General features: G+C 42.9%; 2 protein-coding genes across 11 annotated transcripts in view; one reads left to right on the top strand and one right to left on the bottom strand.

Annotated features, from left to right (window-relative positions):
* Positions 1–422, bottom strand: part of LOC139541372 (coiled-coil domain-containing protein 18-like) — a 41,411-nt gene extending 40,989 nt beyond the window's left edge. For all 8 annotated transcript variants that reach the window (XM_071345968.1, XM_071345966.1, XM_071345965.1 and 5 more), the window contains exons 1-2: positions 297–422; positions 1–78 (exon numbers count right to left, since the gene is read on the bottom strand). In XM_071345968.1, the coding sequence (XP_071202069.1) occupies positions 1–51 (51 nt within the window). In that variant the 5' untranslated portion in view covers positions 52–78; positions 297–422. The remainder of the gene's footprint in view (positions 79–296) is intronic.
* LOC139541375 (divergent protein kinase domain 1A-like) lies at positions 3–20,331 on the top strand. Of its 3 annotated transcripts, none has more exons than XM_071345973.1 (9): positions 541–627; positions 875–973; positions 1,133–1,231; positions 1,362–1,445; positions 17,852–17,986; positions 18,194–18,301; positions 18,579–18,755; positions 19,050–19,265; positions 19,479–20,331. In XM_071345973.1, the coding sequence occupies exons 3-9, from the start codon at positions 1,217–1,219 to the stop codon at positions 20,073–20,075; spliced, it is 1,332 nt and encodes a 443-aa protein (XP_071202074.1). In that variant the 5' UTR covers positions 541–627; positions 875–973; positions 1,133–1,216; the 3' UTR covers positions 20,076–20,331. The 3 variants fall into 3 exon arrangements, with proteins under 3 accessions (XP_071202073.1, XP_071202074.1, XP_071202075.1); XM_071345974.1 differs by adding an exon at positions 1,729–1,886 and having other exon boundaries at positions 545–627; positions 1,133–1,445; XM_071345972.1 differs by lacking the exons at positions 541–627; positions 875–973; positions 1,133–1,231 and adding an exon at positions 3–126.
* The last annotated feature ends 77 nt before the right edge of the window (positions 20,332–20,408 follow it).

The following is a 20,408-nucleotide window of genomic DNA, read 5'->3' as shown; positions in this document are numbered from 1 at the left end:
TTTTGACTCAACTTGTGGGGCACTGCTACAGACCCTGCGTTCTTCAGCCATCCTGGTGAGAGTGTGTACAGTGGCAATCTGGATGCAATAAAATCAATGGTGAAGTATGTGCACCAAACTTCAGAGGTAAGACAACAATAACACCAAAGTCAGCGACATAATACAGTTGGTTAACATTTTAGCTAACGTTAGCTAGCAAGTTTGTTAGCTAGCTAGCTAATATTAGTTAGCCACCAGTAAGTAGATGGCTTGTTCGGAGGCAGTTGCTCAGTTACTTCGTTATGTGCTGCTCTTACCCGTTTGGTCAATCAGTGGACATGGTGCGGTTCGAAATAAAGTCTGAATAACATCGGTGCGAAGAGTGAATACAATCAAGCTCGCCTGCCACTCACTCCACACTTCTCTCTACATGCTGGAGGAAGTGGTGTTGTTTTACAACATGATAGGAATCCTGCGCTCTGCTTCATGATTAACTGACGTAAAATCATAGAACGTGCGTTTTTCTTTGTAACCGTTTTAGTAAGACCAAAGACAGTATAGAAACTATTTGACAACTTTATCTGTGTGCTGTTTAGACAGATACAGTAGTACATAGTAGCAAGTCTACCGAACAGCTTTTCTTTAAAGGTACAAAGCAGACGTTTTTATCTCAATAGCAAATCATTTCTGGTTAACAATTAAGTACATTACTGTGATTGTTTTCAATTAAAATGGTCAAAAACAAACAACAATCGTTTCTTAGCAAAGAGCAATTTCTCAAGCAAGAATTTTGCAAGGAGGGGAAAACTGAAAAACAGTTGTTTTTGGCAGAGAGTTTTGGAACTCTCTTTCTTATTGGTCTATTAACTAATTTACCGCTTGGGGATGTCTCCAGGCAGGCCAAAACTCCATCCCACCAAAGCAGGTTGAAATTTCATGCCGTTTTTTCAACCAGCTCTTACACTAAAGGGGCATTATCATCATTTTCAAAATTGTAAGTATTATTCCAACCTCATTATGTGGAAATATTATAAAACGCAAAAAAATCACGTTTCTGAATGCACTGGGCCTTTAACATTTGTGACAGTATTGTAATCTATACGCCTTTATCAAGGACCCCTTTTCCTATACAATCTCCTCCTACTCTGTCTAGTGGGCAGAGTACTGCAGCGTTCAAGTGGCTGCTATTTTGCAGCACCGAAAGCGCACTTCCAAGGAAGAGCTTATTTGACGGAGGATGAGAAAGGATTTGGTGAAATGGACTGTTATTATTTGTACACACTGTGGTTAATTATTGCTACACAAGAAGGCAGAATAATTGTGCAGAAGACGATATTAGATTTCTATGTTTCGCTTCTTATTGTGATTTCTTCCTCTGGCAGGTTAGTGTTGTGAGATGTGCTCTATTTGCCATGGCAAGAGGTCTGTTTTCATGGGTCTGGCTGAGGAAGCCTATCTACATACAGGTAAACCCAGTGGGAAATCTTTCCTATACTTTCTCGTGATCGGACGATCACCTATTCACTATTGGACAGTTGGGATTATTCATGTTCCTGTATGGTAGGCTACTTTGAACATTATAAGGCTCTTTTGGACACGATTTCATATACATTCACTTGCAATATTTTAATCTTCGGTAAACTGTAATTTTGGCCTTTATATGGTTGTCATTGCCATTATTGAGGCTGTTGTTTCTGATACAACTGTTTATTTTTGAGTATTGGATTGATCCTATTTCATTTCCAATAGGGTACTTGCTCTGTCGATGCCCAAGAGCTGTAGTCATTGGCCCAATTCAGTAGGTACTCACCGTTTCTGTAGCAACAGGGATCATCCAGCATTCACACAAGACAGGAGGACACACAAGGTTTTTTTCCATGGATGAGAGCACTGCATTCAATCCCAAGGTCTGCTAGATAATGTTTTTCTTTGCATTCTTATGTTGTATTTAAATCAGCCATCTTATTTGCATTGTCTGTGTATGAGCTTCTTATGCTATCTATCCTATTGACTTCCCATTCAAAACCTTTTCATTAAATCATACTCTGTTTTACCATATGGGCTCTGGTCAAAAGTAGTGCACTATAGGGAATATGGTGCCATTTGAAACACACACAATGTAACCTGTTGTATAAAAGGCATATAATAACTGGTCATTAAGGTGGAAATGTTTAGAATCCTGGAAAAAGGATTGTATACGGTTTTAAAACTGTACAAGCAAGTTAAGAATCATGAACAATTATTATGATATTTGGGATTTCTCCCCCCCCCCCTTTGCCCTCAGAATAGACTCAATTTGTTGGGGCATGGACTTCACAAGGTGTCGAAAGCGTTCCACAGGGATGCTGGCCCATGTTGTATCAAATGCTTGCCACACTTGTGCCAAGTTGGCTGAATGTCCTTTGGGTGGTGGACCATTCTTGATACACACGGGAAACTGTTGAACGTGAAAAACCCAGAAGCATTGCAGTTCTTGACATAAACCAGGTCGCCTGGCACCTACTACCATACCCCGTTTAAAGGCACTTAAATCTTTTGTCTTGCCCATTCACCCTCTGAATTTCATACACAATCCATGTTTCAATTGCCTCAAGGCTTAAAAATCCTTCTTTAACCCATCTCCTCCCCTTCATTAAGTGACATCAGTAAGGGATCATAGCTTTCACCTGGTCAGTCAATGTCATGGAAAGAGCAGGTGTTCATAATGTTTTGTACACTTAGTATACAGTGTATTTGGAAAGTATCTAGACCCCTTCCCTTTTTCCACATTTTGTTACGTTACAGCCTTATTCTAAAATGGATAAAACATTTCAAAAATCCTCAATCTACACACAATACCCAATTATGCAAAGTGAAAACAGGTTTTGAATTTTTGCAAATTCAGAAAAAATTTAAAACAGAAATACCTTATTTGTATAAGCATTCAGACCCTTTGCTATGATACTTGAAATTGAGCTTGGGTGCATCCTGTTTCCATTGATCATCCTTGAGATGTTTCTACAACTTGATCAAATCAAATCAAACTTTGTCACATGCGCCAAATACAACAGGTGTAGGTAGACCTTACCATGAAATGCTTACTTAAAAGCCCTTAACCAACAGTGCCATTCAAGAAAGTGTTAAGAAAATATTGACCAAATAAACTAAAGTAAAAAAGTAACACAGTACAATAACGAGGCTATATACAGGGGGTACCGGTACCGTGTCAATGTGGAGGCTATATACAGGGGGTACCGGTACCGTGTCAATGTGGAGGCTATATACAGGGGGTACCGGTACCGTGTCAATGTGGAGGCTATATACAGGGGGTACCGGTACCGTGTCAATGTGGAGGCTATATACAGGGGGTACCGGTACCGTGTCAATGTGGAGGCTATATACAGGGGGTACCGGTACCGTGTCAATGTGGAGGCTATATACAGGGGGTACCGGTACCGTGTCAATGTGGAGGCTATATACAGGGGGTACCGGTACCGTGTCAATGTGGAGGCTATATACAGGGGGTACCGGTACCGTGTCAATGTGGAGGCTATATACAGGGGGTACCGGTACCGTGTCAATGTGGAGGCTATATACAGGGGGTACCGGTACCGTGTCAATGTGGAGGCTATATACAGGGGGTACCGGTACCGTGTCAATGTGGAGGCTATATACAGGGGGTACCGGTACCGTGTCAATGTGGAGGCTATATACAGGGGGTACCGGTACCGTGTCAATGTGGAGGCTATATACAGGGGGTACCGGTACCGTGTCAATGTGGAGGCTATATACAGGGGGTACCGGTACCGTGTCAATGTGGAGGCTATATACAGGGGGTACCGGTACCGTGTCAATGTGGAGGCTATATACAGGGGGTACCGGTACCGTGTCAATGTGGAGGCTATATACAGGGGGTACCGGTACCGTGTCAATGTGGAGGCTATATACAGGGGGTACCGGTACCGTGTCAATGTGGAGGCTATATACAGGGGGTACCGGTACCGTGTCAATGTGGAGGCTATATACAGGGGGTACCGGTACCGTGTCAATGTGGAGGCTATATACAGGGGGTACCGGTACCGTGTCAATGTGGAGGCTATATACAGGGGGTACCGGTACCGTGTCAATGTGGAGGCTATATACAGGGGGTACCGGTACCGTGTCAATGTGGAGGCTATATACAGGGGGTACCGGTACCGTGTCAATGTGGAGGCTATATACAGGGGGTACCGGTACCGTGTCAATGTGGAGGCTATATACAGGGGGTACCGGTACCGTGTCAATGTGGAGGCTATATACAGGGGGTACCGGTACCGTGTCAATGTGGAGGCTATATACAGGGGGTACCGGTACCGTGTCAATGTGGAGGCTATATACAGGGGGTACCGGTACCGTGTCAATGTGGAGGCTATATACAGGGGGTACCGGTACCGTGTCAATGTGGAGGCTATATACAGGGGGTACCGGTACCGTGTCAATGTGGAGGCTATATACAGGGGATACCGGTACCGTGTCAATGGGAGGGGGGGACAATGGAAATAGTCTGTGTGGCCATTTGATTAATTGTTCAGCAATCTTATGGCTTGGGGTAGAAGCTGTTAAGGAGCCTTTTGGTCCTAGACTTGGTGCTCTGGTACCGCTTGCTGTGAGGTAGCAGAGAGAACGGTCTATGACTTGGGTGACTGGAGTCTTTGACAATTTTTGGGGCTTTCCTCTGACATCATCTAGTATATAGGTCCTGTATTTTTATTTTATTTAACCTTTATTTAACCAGGAAAAGCCCATTGAGACCCAGAGTCTCTTTTTCAAGGGATACCTGGCCAAGAAGGCAGCAACAATCAATACATTACATAAATAAAACATACAACAACATGATCCAGCCTAAAAAAAGCATTTACACTCCTCTGTAACAGTCTCCCATCAATATTTTAAATTCATTCAGTGGCACTTACATATCTAGATGAAGCATGGATTGTAGATTATTCCATGCGTCTGGTGTACAAGAAGAGAAGGCAGTCTTGCCTCATACTGTGAATGTCCTGGGGACTTTAAGTAGCAACCACCTAGCAGACCGGGCATGTTAACTGCTGGTGGTGAAGGAGACCAGACTACAGAGGTAAAGAGGGATTTTACCCAAAAGGGCTTTGTAGATGAATACATACATTTGTATCTTTCTACGCATATAAAGTGAGGTCCAACCTACCATTTGGTGCAATGGTGGGTGAGTGACTTGGCATTTGTAATAAAGCGCAAGGATGCATGATAAACAGAGTCAAATCTCTGTAAGACAGAGGAGGTTGCATGCTTATACACAAGTCACCATAATCAATTACAGAGAGAAAAGTGGCATGAACAAGCTTCTTTCTAGCCATAAGCGGGAAGCAAGCCTTATTACGAAACAAAACGAAACAATATCAGTTTAAGCTTTGTCACAAGATTATCCACATGAACTTTAAAGGACAACTTGTCATCTTTTTTAATTGTTTATACATTAGCAAAAATGTCTAAACCTGTTTTTGTTTTGTCAGAATTATGTATTGTGTGTAGATTGAGGGGGGAAAAACTAAACGTAACAAAATGTGGAAAAAGTCAAGGGGTCTGAATACTTTCCGAATCAACTTGGAAAGCTGAGATATACAGTGTTCTCGAGACCATGTAGGAGATCCAACCTCTACAATGCGAGTGGTGTTTTACTGCAACTTATAGAGCCCAACCTTTTTTTAATTTAGTTAGATATGGTTCATGTTTGTAGCTATGTTTTCCCCCTGTGATCAACATATCTGTTAAATATTTAATTTATTTTACAGCCAGAATCAAAAACCCTGGTATCATCATCTCATCTGTCTGTTTTGTTCAGCCAAGAGACACACTCTGAGCTGCGTTTTGTTTTGCTCCCGTTTTCTTCACACCCCTATATGTGTGTGTGTGTGTGTGTGTGTGTGTGTGTGTGTGTGTGTGTGTGTTTTTCCTTCACACTGCTGTGTGAGTAGCCATGTAAGTGAAAAGTGACAGCAGTCACAAGGGGGAGTGTGTGTGTGTCTGCCATCTTAGTCCCACGGAGGGTTTTCTAGGCCACTCTGCGTCTTCCTAATGAGGTCATAACATGATGAAACACTGTCACTCGCCGGTTGGTCGCTCCAATAAGACAAGCCGATTTCATACTAACATACAGTTGAAGTCGGAAGTTTACATACACTTAGGTTGGAGTCATTAAAACTCGTTTTTCAACCACTCCACAAATTTGTTGTTAACAAACTATAGTTTTGGCAAGGCGGTTAGTGCATGACACAAGTAATTTTTGCTTTGCTACAGGAGGGACTGGCGCACTTCACAAAATAGATGGCATCATGAGGGAGGAAAATTATGTGGATATATTGAAGCAACATCAAGACATCAGTCAGAAAGTTGAAACTTGGTCGCAAATGGGTCTTCCAAATGGACAATGACACCAAGCATACTTCCACAGTTGTGGCAAAATGGCTTAAGGATAACAAAGTAAATCTATTGGAGTGGCCATCACAAAGCCCTGACTTCAATCCTATAGAAAATTTGTGGGCAGAAAAAGTGTGTGTGAGCAAGGAGGCCTACAAACCTGACTCAGTTACACCAGCTCTGTCAGGAGGAATGGGCCAAAATTCACCCAACTTCTTGTGGAAGACTACCTGAAACGTTTGACCCAACCAATTTAAAGGCAATGCTACCAAATACTAATTGAGTGTACGTAAACTTCTGACCCACTGGGAATGTGATGAAATAAATAAATAATTCTCTCTATTATTCTGACATTTCACATTCTTAAAATAAAGTGGTGATCCTAACTGACCTAATACAGGGAATTTTTACTAGGATTAAATGTCAGATGTTGTGAAACTGAGTTTAAATGTATTTGGCTAAGGTGCATGTAAACTTCCGACTTCAACTGTATATAAAACCCCAAGCAGATGTCCTGCTGTCTTACTATGAGATATCGATTCCTTGTGATTATGTTTCATCTATGCAGAGCACTACTAGCCTACTGAATTTCCCAGAATGTCACAAATAATTTAATCTCGTCAAACCAGACCAAGAATCTTGCGTAAACAACCATGAGAGATTACAAATCGTTCCACAAAACATTCAACAAATCCTTAGCATCAAAAGGCGTATTGTCTACAGTTGGGTCTGCTTTCCGACTTACTCCTCGTAATAGTGTCAGACATTGCACTGCGTGTGGCTGAAGTTATCGCAGTCGTCCTAAATTTAATCTCCACATAGGCTACATACTGTGGAAGGTCATGGTTGTCAGGCTGTGCAAAGCTCAGTGGTCCAGCCGAGATAAAACTGCTCCATGGATCCTGTCTGTCTGTCAGGAGACAGGGTAATCCTGCCATGCTGGGTCCAGTTTACTGTACCCAGTCATCCAGATCTGACATCAAATGCTCCTTGAGTCCTTTACCACCAGAGTTAGACCCTGGGAATGACTCATCCCAAATGGCACCCTATTCCCTATATAGTGCACTACTTTTGACCAGAGCCCTATGGGCCTGTGTGAAAGCCGCATTTGAGATCACCAAACACGTAGCCCTGGCTGCACATTTTAATATGGGTAGCCTAGAAACTTGTCTGTTGTGATTTGTCACCTATTTACCACAGTGTGAACGTGTGATCAGGCACTGCTGTATTTTTGTATGGCAATAAAAAATTTAAATGATCGATGTCCATTGCCCACCCACCAGTTTTGTCCCTGTGAAGTAAGAGAGAGAACCAGGTCTGATATACCCCTGTGGCCCGAGCCTGAATATGAGGAACTGTGTCAGTATGTGCAATAGAGGGATATGATGACAATGCTGATCATCTTATTTGATGTTGGCACAGTTTGACAGTGCTAACTAGAACACACATGCACAGAACAGAGCAAATTATTCAAAGTTATAAATTGTATGTTTCTGGAAGCTTTGGTTACCTACATTTTAGTCAGTTAAACTCAGAGGTGTGGGGAGGTTTAAGGAGGAGCTGTCAACTCATCTTTCCACAGCTCTCTCTCCTCCGGGGAACACCTGCGTGCTCTCATCTCTCCATTCTCTCCCATATCGCCTCCTCTCCATGCTCTGCAGTGCATGACTCTATCAGCATGTGTTCACAAACCACTGTCTGAGGTCTAAGCTTGTCCCAGAGGACATGGTGGGAGCCTAATTTAATCAATATTACTTAAGATGCAGCATTTAGCTGGTTAGTATTTTCTTCCCACCCCACTCTCCTTAGGTGTAAACTTCATTTGTATTTTGGACATGCTCAATAGGCTGAACTGATTAACTAATCTGGAGCAGAAGAGCAGGAAGTCAGAATTAAATGCTATTGACATGTCACTTTGTCCTGTGACACAAGAGAAGAGCTAAAAAGCAATGTGTTAAGTTGTTGTGGCAACTTCTGCTATTCTGTGCGTGTGTGTAGGCGTGCGTGATTGTTTGCGCGTGTGTGTGCTTGTTTACGTGTGTGTGCATATTTGAGTGAGAGTGGAAAAGAGAGCAAGGCTGTGTATTTTTGCATGCTTGTATGTGAGGAGACTGTAACTTACAACAGGCAATGAACATGGCATATGTATCTACACAGTATGTAAGTGAAAAGTGAACAACTGGCCCAAAATCTGCTGTTAACATGTAGTGTTACTGTCGCAGTGTTGAGTCAGTGTGGGGATTGGGGTGTGGCCTCGACCAGGAGGGTGTGTCCGCAACCAGGAGGGAGGGGTGGTGTCGTTCTTATTGCCTGCTGTATGCTGTCCGACTTGGGACTGGGATGAGTCCGATCAACCAGGCAGTGCGTAGCTCCTGCACATAGCACAGACAGACAGAGACAGTGTTACATCTCCCAGAGCCTGCACCGTGCACACAAATAGAGAGTGTGTGATTCCCAAAAGGCACCATATTCCCTAGATAGTGTTTTTGTAGAGAATATGGTGCCATATGGGATACACCAAGTGTGATATCTCTCTGAGCCTGCACAATGCACACAGCAAATAGTAATGACACCTCCTTCCTTTAGAGAGTTGGAGTCCTGGGAGTAAGAGAGATGGATGCTGGGACAGATGAGTTACTGGTGTGTAACTCCTATGAGAGAGAGGGAGATGCAAGCAGAAAGTTTACACAGGTGGTACAAAAAGAAGCTCTCACCAGGAAACATCTTCCACGCTTGACGATTCCCATGTGTGTGCACTGTGCATAAGCCTATTAGTGTTCCCCATCTAGAATATTAGGGAGGAAAATGGTTTGCTTTTGTCTGTGTGACACAATCTTTTAATTCTCCCTCTCCATCCATCCCTGCTTCATCTCCTCTCTCTCTCTCTCCTTCATCTCCTCTCTCATCTCTATCCCTCGCAAGGCAGTTATCCCACTGTTCCCCAGGCGCCGATACCGTGGATATCAATTAATGCAGCCCCCCGCACCTCTCTGATTCAGAGGGGTTGGCTTAAATGCGGAAGACACATTTCAGTTGAATGCATTCAGTTGTACAAATGACTAGGTATCCCCCTTTCCTCTCCCTGTTCATATGTCCCTCCCTCATCTCTCTATCCGTCTTTCTCTTTCTCACTCCTCCATCTCTCCATATATCTCTCTTTCCATTTCTCTCTCTCTTCACAGCTGGAGAGAGTGCCCATTAGAGAGGACTAGCTTTATGATCATGAATAATGGATGAGTGGTGAGCAGGGCTGCAAAACAAGTGTCAGCATAGAAATGGATCAAGAGCAGAGAACATTTCTATCTTCTCTCCCTGCGTATTTCGATGCCAAAGAGCAGTTTCAGGTCACAAATAACAAGTGCTTTGTCCATGTATTTGTTGTGCATCCTTAAGTTGCATGGACTCAATATCTGGACCTCTGCTCAGTGTCAATTAAAAAGACTGGACTGTGGTTAGGGTTAGTTAGACTATAGTCCCAGCACACCAGTGGTCCCTGTGTGTCGATTGACCTGTTGGTATCTCCAGCATGTTTCAGACATATATAATATGTAGGATATAATCAATTACACTTTCTGCAGTTCTATCTAAGGAAATAAAACCCAAGGCCTGGTGGGATGCATGATTATTTAGTGGCTAAGCAATGGCTGAGGCTGTGTCCCTTTATAGTGCACCACTTTTGACCCGAGATCTTAGGGCAAAGGTAGTGCACTATAATGACTCTTGCCACCCTTCCCATCCACACACCCCATTACATCACCACAGCTCTGATTACAGCTGGTAAATAATAACATGCAGTCACAACAGCCAGGATCAATGCTGCCTCATTAGCTGTGTTTTAGGGCTCCATCCCCTTTATAGTGCACTTCTTTCTACCAGGGCCCATAGGGCACTATTTGCATTATATAGGGAGCCATTTGCGACGTAGCCTTGCTCTTTCCCCACCAGTAGCCTATGGGATCCTGTATAGGAGTGAGAAATGCATAATCACAGAGTTCAAATGAAAGCCCTCAAAACATTGATTTTTAAAGAACAGCCACATATTTATTTTCCTTCAGAGTGTTATCTATAATGACTTTGCAGTTGGATGCAATTTACAGCACCTACCTACGCAAGAATCAATATGGAACACAGTGCATTGTTTGTGTGGTCATGCTGCTTTGTAGCAGTTCTTTTAGTCTCTCATGGACAGACTACGTAAACATAAATGTTACCGTAGATTTGTACAATGGCATGCGTGAGATAACGAGCAGCATTAGTTCCGGTGCTTTGGACAAATCTTGGTTTCACAGGTGTTAGCATCTTTTTTCGAATTTCGAAAGTGGAGGGAACATTTGGCCATAGACTTGCCCGCAACTTGCAAAGAGAGAGGGTGGAGCTCTTTGTTCCAGTTCTTATACTCTTTCTGTCTTCCCACATATGGACCCTGAACTTAATCGAGCCTCTGACCAATTAGGCAAGACTTTAGTTCTGGGTTAACCGAGATTAGTTCTTTCAGTTTAGGTTTGTAAAAAAACACTGGGAAAGTACTAGGACACACAGATTATGCTCACGCTAAACATACAGTATATACAGTACACTGAGTATACCAAACATTAAGAACACCTTCCTAATATTGAGTTGCACCCCCCCTTTTTGCCCTCAGAACATCCTCAATTCGTTGGGGCATGGATACTGGCCCATGTTGATTCCGATGCTTCCCACAGTTGTGTCAAGTTGGCTGGATGTCCTTTGGATTGTAGACCATTCTTGATACACACAGGAAACTGTTGAGCGTGAAAAACCCAGCAGCTTGACTCAAACCAATGCGCTACCGTACCCCACTACCGTACCCCACTACCGTACCCCGTTCAAAGGCACTTACATTCTTTATCTTGCCCATTCACCCTCTGAATGGCACACATTCACAATCCATGTCTCAATTGTTTCAAGGCTTAAAAATCCTTATTTAACCTGTCTCCTCCCCTTCATCTACACTGATTGAAGTGGATTTAACAAGTTACATCAATAAGGGACCATAGCTTTCACCTGGTCAGTCTATGTCATGGAAAGAGCAGGTGTTCATAATGTTTTGTTCATTTGTTGTATGAGGTCGTCAGATTACTTGACCAGGGAATGCCACAGAGAAATTACAAGGAAAGCTACAGATGATATTATTAGCCTGGCACTAATCGTATTTTGTGGCACACCTCCCAAGTCAAGTGTATCTCGTTCTCTGAGAGACCGAGGCAGAGATCAGCCTGCATGTAAAGAGGGACTACACTAGACACCATGCTGTTGTAAATGACATTCTGAGCAGTTGTCGGTCCTGTGGAATGCTGAATATTTTAGGTTTAATATCAAGGCACTACGGCTGGGAGGACACTTATCTGGAAAGCACCAACTCTTCCCACAAGTATGGAAAAATCTAAGCACAGAGGAAAAGGGTTAACCGAGATTACAGCTCTTTGACCTCTAGCTGCTCCAACCACCGTCCAGGTCTAGGACCACAGAATGAGGTTGGGCTGTGGGGAGAGAGGAAACTCAAGCCAGTATATGCTAAAAAGCAGTTGCTCTGGACCTGCAGTCACAATAGAGAAGTGGCTTGTGACTAGTCAGGCGCGGCAGCGTAGCCTAGTGGTTAGAGCGTTGGACTAGTAACCGAAAGGTTGCAAGATCGAATCACCGAGCTGACAAGGAACAAATCTGTCGTTCTGCCCCTGAACAAGGCAGTTAACCCACTGTTCCTAGGCCATCATTGAAAATAAGAATTTGTTCTTAACTGACTTGCCTAGTTAAATAAAGGTAAAATTAAAAATATAGATTCCACAGCTCTCAACACAGATGACAAAGACAAAAGAGGAGAGTAATGGACTGACATTACAGTAAGAGGTCCATTGAATAGAGAGAGAGGAGGATTAGATTAGAGAGCGAGATGGATGCAGACTGAAGGGCTAACTTGATTTAAGAGTCATCTTTAGTGAAAGAGGGTGGGTGGAAGATGAAGGGAGAGTGAATGCACATCTGTCAAGTCCCAGTCATCACTAATAACAGAGTTCTTATAGAGAGAAACTCAAATCCAATTCCACTCTTTTCCGCATAGTAAAGGGTTCAAAGTGGTATTGTCCAATGGACATCACATTATAAGTGCTGGGCAAAGACGATGCAAGAGTTCACCTTTACTCACAATCATGTAGGTTAATCACTCTGTCCATAGTCATTGGACGGTAATGAAATGTGGGAATTGAGTAAGAAGTGGTTACAGATCCACACACAGCATCACAACATGGAATAGAGGGAGAAATTGAGATTGGCACTCAAAATACTGTATTAAGTTGAGAATTGCACAGAAGAGATACAGAGAGAGACAGAGTCATGTCAATAAAGCAAATTGAAACTGAACGAGGGAGAGGGAGAGAGGCTGGGGGAGTCCATCACTGTCAAACATTGGACATATTCATTATTAATAGATGGAATTGAAAGGGTTTCTGAATGTCTGTTATTCCTCCACTCAGCCAGCTCTCTGTGTTGAAGTAATGCCATTATTGATCTACTGAGAAAATTAAGATAGTCCATTTAGAATTATGAATCAGGAAGAAAATGTTATCAAAAGGCAATAACAATTTGGAGTGTGTCAAAAAGGGAAAAGATTGTACAGTAGCTGTCTGCCTGTAACTAACCATGTGTTACCACAGAGAACCATTGGGTTGTTGATTACAGAGCTCATAATCAATAGTCATTGTAATGATGAAGTATTACTGTACTCCACAAGGCCCTCTATAGGCAACTACCCATGTATATCCCAATTTAAGGCCTGTTTCTTCATCAATTGCTCTCTAATTAGAATAAACTAGTTCATTACTAACAGTTTCATCTATAGTGTACATGAATGTGCTGTTATAGCAGTGAGCAGAATTATGTTTTAATTAATGAAGGACTGTAATATGTTGTAGATATAGTTATGCAGGGTAGAACACACTGTGGATGCGCAAAAAATGTAGGTGATTGTTCCACTTAGATGAGATACAGTGCCTTGCAAAAGTAGTCATCCCCCTTGGCGTTTTTCCTATTTTGTTGCATTACAACCTGTAATTTCAATTGATTTTTATTTGGATTTCATGTAATCGACATACACAAAATAGTCCAAATTGGTGAAATGATTTTTTTTGGTGGTGCGTGTATATACAGTTGAAGTCGGAAGTTTGCATACACCTTAGCCAAATACATTTAAACTCAGTTTTTCACAACATCTGACATTTAATCCTAGTAAAAATTCCCTGTATTAGGTCAGTTAGGATCACCACTTTATTTTAAGAATGTGAAATGTCAGAATAATAGTAGAGAGAATGATTTATTTCAGCTTTTATTTCTTTCATCACATTCCCAGTGGGTCAGAAGTTTACGTACACTCAATTAGTATTTGGTAGCATTGCCTTTAAATTGTTTAACTTAGGTCAAACGTTTCGGGTAGTCTTCCACAAGCTTCCCACAATAAGTTGGGTGAATTTTGGCCCATTCCTCCTGACAGAGCTGGTGTAACTGTGTCAGGTTTGTAGGCCTCCTTGCCCGCACACACTTTTTCAGTTCTGCCCACAAATGTTCTATGGGATTGAGGTCAGGGCTTTGTGATGGCCACTCCAATACCTTGACTTTGCTGTCCTAAAGCCATTTTGCCACAACTTTGGAAGTATGCTTGTGGTCATTGTCCATTTGGAAGACCATTCGCGACCAAGCTTCAACTTCCTGACATGTTGCTTCAATATATCCACATAATTTTCTTCCCTCATGATGCCATCTATTTTGAAGTGCACCAGTCCCTCCTGCAGCAAAGCACCCCCACAACATGACGCTGCCACCCCCGTGCTTCACGGTTGGGATGGTGTTCTTCGGGCTTACAAGCCTCCCCCTTTTTCCTCCAAACATAACAATGGTCATTATGGCCAAACAGTTCTATTTTTGTTTCATCAGACCAGAGGACATTTCTCCAAAAAGTACGATCTTTGTCCCTATGTGCAGTTGCAAACTGTAGTCTGACTTTTTTATGCCGGTTTTGGAGCACTGGCTTCTTCCTCGCTGAGAGGCCTTTCAGGTTATGTCGATATAGGACTCGTTTTACTGTGGATATCGATACTTTTGTACCTGTTTCCTCCAGCATCTTCACAAGGTCCTTTGCTGTTGTTCTGGGATTGATTTGCACTTTTCGCACCAAAGTACGTTCATCTCTAGGAGACAGAACGCGTCTCCTTCCTGAGTGGTATGACGGCTGCGTGGTCCCATGGTGTTTATACTTGTGTACTATTGTTTGTACAGATGAACATGGTACCTTCAGGCGTTTGGAAATTGCTCCCAAGGATGAACCAGACTTGTGGAGGTCTACAATTCTTTTTCTGAGGTCTTGGCTGATGTCTTTAGATTTTCCCATGATGTCAAGCAAAGAGCCACTGAGTTTGAAGGAAGGCCTTGAAGTACACCTCCAATTGACTCAAATTATGTCAATTAGCCTATCAGAAGCTTCTAAAGCCATGACATAATTTTCTGGAATTTTCCAAGCTGTTTAAAGACACATTGAACTTAGTGTATGTAAACGTCTGACCCACTGGAATTGTGATACAGTGAATTATAAGTGAAATAATCTGTCTGTAAACAATTGTTGGAAAAATTACTTGTCATCCACAAAGTAGATGTCCTAACCGATGTGCCAAAACTATAGTTTGTTAACAAGAAATTTGTGGAGTGATTTGAAAAATGAGTTTTAATGACTCCAACATAAGTGTATGTAAACTTTCGACTTCAACGGTATATGAAGCCCCTAAATAAGATCTAGTGCAACTAGTTACCTTCAGAAGTCACATTTATTAGTTAAATAAAGTCCACCTGTGTGGAATCTAAGATTCCCATGATCTCAGTATATATACACCTGTTCTGAAAGGCCCCAGAGTTTGCAACACCACCAAGCAAGTGGCACTATGAAGAGTTGTGGAGAAGTACAGATCAGGGTTGGGTTATAACAAAATATCAGAAACTTTGAACATCCCACAGAGCACCATTAAGTCCATTATTTAAAAACGGAAAGAATGTGGCACCACAACAAACCTACGGACCAGGCAAGGAGGGCATTAATGAGAGAGGCAACAAAGAGACCAAAGTTGACCCTGAAGGAGCTGCAAAGCTCCACAGTGGAGATTGGAGTATCTGTACATAGGACCACTTTAAACTGTACACTCCACAGAGCTGGGCTTTACGGAAGAGTGGCCAGAAAAAAAGCCATTGCTTAAGAAAAAAATAAGCAAACACGTTTGGTGTTCGCCAAAAGGCATGTGGGAGACTCCCCAAACATATGGAAGAAGGTTCTCTGGTCAGATGAGACTGAAATGTATCTTTTTGGCCATCAAGGAAAACGCTATGTCTGGCTCAAACCCAACACCTCTCATCACCCCGAGAACATCATCCCCACAGTGAAGCATGGTGGTGGCAGCATCATGCCGTGGGGATGTTTTTCATCAGCAGGGACTGGGAAACTGGTCAGAATTGAAGGAATGATGGATGGCACTGAATACAAGGAAGTTCTTAAGGGAAACCTGTTTCAGTCTTCCAGAGATTTGAGACTGGGATAGATGTTCACCTTCCAGCAGGACAATGACCCTAAGCATACTGCTAAAGCAACACTTGAGTGGTTTAAGGGGAAACATTTAAATGTCTTGGAATGGCCTAGTCAAAGCCCAGACCTCAATCCAATTGAGAATCTGTGGTATGACGTAAAGATTGCTGTACACCAGCGGAACCCATCCAACTTGAAGGAGCTGGAGCAGTTTTGCCTTTAAGAATGGGCAAAATCCCAGTGGCTAGATGAGTCAAGCTTATAGAGACATACCCCAAGAGACTTGCAGCTGAAATTGCTGAAAAATGTGGCTCTACAAAGTATTGACTTTGGGAGGTGAATAGTTATGCACGCTCAAGTTTTCAGTTTTTTTCAAAGTGGTCTTCAAAGTGGTAGGCATGTTGTGTAAATCAAATGATACACACCCCACAAAAATCTATTAATTCCAGCTTTTAAGGCAACAAAATAGGAAAAATGCCAAGGGGGTGAATACTTTCGCAAGCCACTATATGGGATCACATGAAATGACATGATTGACTCAATGCTGGCTCGTACAGAATATATAGATGATATGTCTCTTGCTCTCCCCCCCCATTATATGACCCTCCTCACCTCAGTTCAGTGATTTATTGTTCTCTGTTGCAGTGGCCAAGTCAGTCTAGGAAGAACGAGTCACATGGTCTGTTCTCACAGATGGTTGCTAGACTACAACAAGCATAGATGCAGGCGCAACAGACACTGGGAACAAGACAGAAGGCCTCACCCCTCCTCCCTCCTTGGTCTGTCACTGGCTATGTCTCAAATGACACTCTATTCCTTATAGTGCACTTCATTTTACCAGAGCCCTATGGCTGTATCGACTCCCTGTCCCCAAGCACACTCTGTTTCTCTCGCTCATCTCTCTCTCTCATGCTCTCCCTCTCAATAACAATAGTTATTACTCCTTTCACATGTTATACATTTTACAAGATCACCCAGCCCTTCTGGAGAAGATTAACACAGTAAGCAGGTTTAAGATGTCTGATTAGATAATGTCAAGCCATGAGGGGTCTGGGATTTACGGCAATCCGGCCAAATTTCATTGAGTGGCATTTAGATTTAAAATGGCTCTGTTTGCTGTTAGTTCCTGAGGAACATGGAGAAAGGTAGGATTTTCTGGCACAGCAAAATGCAATATTTTTTCGCCCAAATGCATTCTGTTGAAACTCACTCAAATCTAAATTGACATTAGTTTTTGAGGAAATGTCGTTTTGAATCTTGTTCTTTCTATGAATCTTCACATCTCACAACCTGACCCTGTTTTAGCGCAAATTATGTCAGTGTGTTATCTGTTCATCTCTCACCTCATCTATTCTGCATGATTGTTATAATACTGAATCTCAGTTAAACTTTCATATTTCATTATGCACCCCAGTGAGGGAGCTATTCATTCATCCATTCATTCATTGGATAACTACACTACTGGTACTAGACCAGCCTGCTTATGGAAATGACTGGAAATCCCTGCAGTGCTCAGTGCGTCTCAACTTCACATTCGTGCTTCCTTGGTAATATGATTTTACATTATTGCAACATAAATGTGGGGCAATATTTAGCATACCTATCATACATTTTCTACATTCCATGATATTTACTCCTGTGGATAATAAAACTCACATTTAACTAAATGCTGTTTATACATCTTCAGTCTCACTATATCTGGGTCAAGTTCTGTTCAAGTATCATAAAGGAGGCTGTTCCACCTGAACTCTTCAAATAGGAATGCCCATTTATGTATTCTGATCATGATCATATTATTATGTAATGAAAGTCATCACAGCTCTCTCTCCCCCTCTATCTCATTATCTACGCTCTCTCTCCCTCACTCCATTGCTCTCTCTATTTCAGGCCCGATTCTCCTACCTGCACATGAAGTATCTGTTCTTCTCGTGGCTGGCAGTATTTGTGGGTAGCTGGGTGGTGTATGTGGAGTACTCATCCTACTCAGAGCTGTGTCGTGGACATGAGTGCAAGAATTCCATAGTGAGTTCTCTATTTCCTTATATGAAATTAGTAAATTGATGGAGCCTCCTACTGGTTAAAAAAATACTATTCCTTCAAATACAGCATTCCAGTGTCAGCTTCCATATTGTATTGAAACCATCCTGTGAGTTACTATACAAACCAACACCATGTCTGTCTATTAGTTAGTTACAGTATACAAACCAACACCATGTCTATTTATCCAAGTGTGACAAGTACAGGAAAGGAGTGATCGACGGCTCGGCATGCGGAAGCCTGTGTGAAAAAGACACGCTGTACCTGGGGAAGTGTCTCTCTGCCAAGCCGAACAACCAGGTCAGAGCTGACTCTGATCCTAGTTCTACGGTAAATCTCAAAAGTCTTTCCTTTCCAAAATGTAAGAGGGAAGGAGAGCATTGGAGGAGAAGATCCAAGGATCTTCTCCTCCAATCCACCTGCATCTCACTTCCTTCTGACATTGGGCAGGTGGTGTGGAGAGAGGACATGAGGAATCAAGGAAGGACTTTTGAGATTCACCCATAGTGTTTAGAGCTACAGTGTTTCTGTGTCTGAGAATTAACACGAGCATGTTGTGGGTCTATGTGTGTCTCAGGTGTACTCAGGTGGCTGGGGGGACCTAGAGGGGGTGATTAAGTGCCAAATGGAAGACATTCCTCATTATAACCTGGGAGCAGAGATGGAGCACAGGAAGGAGGCATCTCCCTTCAACAAGCCCACCAAGGGAACTTCCGTGGAGAAGTTCAAAGAGATGGTCCTCAGCCACCTCAAGGTCAGAATACTGTCATCTCATCCCAGTGTGATTCATTAGACTACCAGCTTTTATTAATAGGTTCATGTCTGCAACACTTATTTGAAGGTCTTCATAACACATTCATAATCCATACATTATGCATTTATAATCAGTGCACCAATATTTCATAAATGCTAATTGATATTTTGTCACAGTATTCACATTCACATAACTTATTGCCATCTTTATTAGTGTGTTATGACTTTAGTGGCTAGCGTGTTCATTAATGCAGTTCTGTTACGAAGGTATCTCTTACCCCTTATTTCTCTTCAGACCAAGGTGGGTGAACAGGCCAACCTTCCAGACCTGGTGAGCCTGGTTTTCTCCGTGGCCGACTACAACAAAGATGGCCTCATCTCCTTGCCGGAGGCCCGCTCCACGTGGGCTCTTCTCCAGCTCAATGAGTTTCTGCTAGCAATAGTCCTGCAGGACAGAGAGCACACCCCTAGGCTCCTGGGCTTCTGTGGGGACCTGTATGTGATGGAGAAGGTAAACTAATAGGAATGCCCATTTATGAAGAAAAAAAACAGGGATTATTTTCTTCAGACAACACAAATTATCCAGTAATCATGATACATTGATTCAAATCATGAGCTTATTTATGTGATGAAAGTCATCACAGCTCTCTCTCCTCTGCCTCTTTCAATACCCCCCCCATCTCTCTTATTCCCTTTTTCTCTGAACTTGTACATGATGGAGAAGGTGCCCTATGCTCCCCTGTACGGCATCAGCCTGCCCTGGGTGGTGGAGCTGTGGATCCCCGCGGGGGTACGACGCAGCATGGACCAGTGGTTCACGCCCTCCTGGCCCCGCAAGGCCAAGATCTCCATCGGCCTCCTGGAGCTCGTTGAGGATGTCTTCCACGGGACCTTCGGCTCCTTCCTCATGTGTGACATGAGCGCGGACGGCTTCGGTTACAACGACCGCCACGACCTGAAGGTGATGGACACTCACCACATTGTCCCTGAGGCCACCTTCCAGAAAGCCATGAGGGAGCGGCGGTGCGACACGGAAGAGGACTGTCTGTACGGTGCTGACTGTCGCACTTCCTGTGACCTCACCAAGCACCGGTGTACGCCAGAGGTGACACAGCCCAACCTGGCCAAGGCGTGCGGTGCACTGAAGGATTACCTCCTGAACGGGGCGCCGTCTGACATTCAGGAGGAGCTGGAGAAACAACTGTATGCATGTATCGCATTGAAGGGCTCGGCAGAACAGATGGAGATGGAACACTCGCTTATACTGAACAACTTGAAGAGTTTGTTGTGGAAAAAGATATCGCACACCAAGGACTCCTAATGAGGTGGAAACATGGGTACATCCAGACCCTGGATTTGAAAGTATTGATTGGAACTGCATTTCTTCCATTGTAAATCTACACTTTGGGAAAGGGTGGAGAATCAGGACACAGATGAACACTACTGCTGCCCCCTAACGCCCTCTCTAAGCTTTTTAGGGAACTATAATGAACAAAAATATAAACGCAACATGTAAAGTGTTGGTTCCGTTTTTCATGAGCTGAAATAAAAGATCCCAGAAATGTTCCATACTCAAATCTTCTCAAATTTTGTGTACAAATGTTTACATCCGTTTGAGCGTTAATCCAGCCACCTGACAAAACAGCATGATCAT

The sequence above is a fragment of the Salvelinus alpinus genome, chromosome 16 (assembly GCF_045679555.1).
Source record: "Salvelinus alpinus chromosome 16, SLU_Salpinus.1, whole genome shotgun sequence".
Classification (NCBI taxonomy): domain Eukaryota; kingdom Metazoa; phylum Chordata; class Actinopteri; order Salmoniformes; family Salmonidae; genus Salvelinus; species Salvelinus alpinus.
Note: the sequence above shows the minus strand (reverse complement) of the source record. Positions and strands in the feature narration are given on the sequence as shown.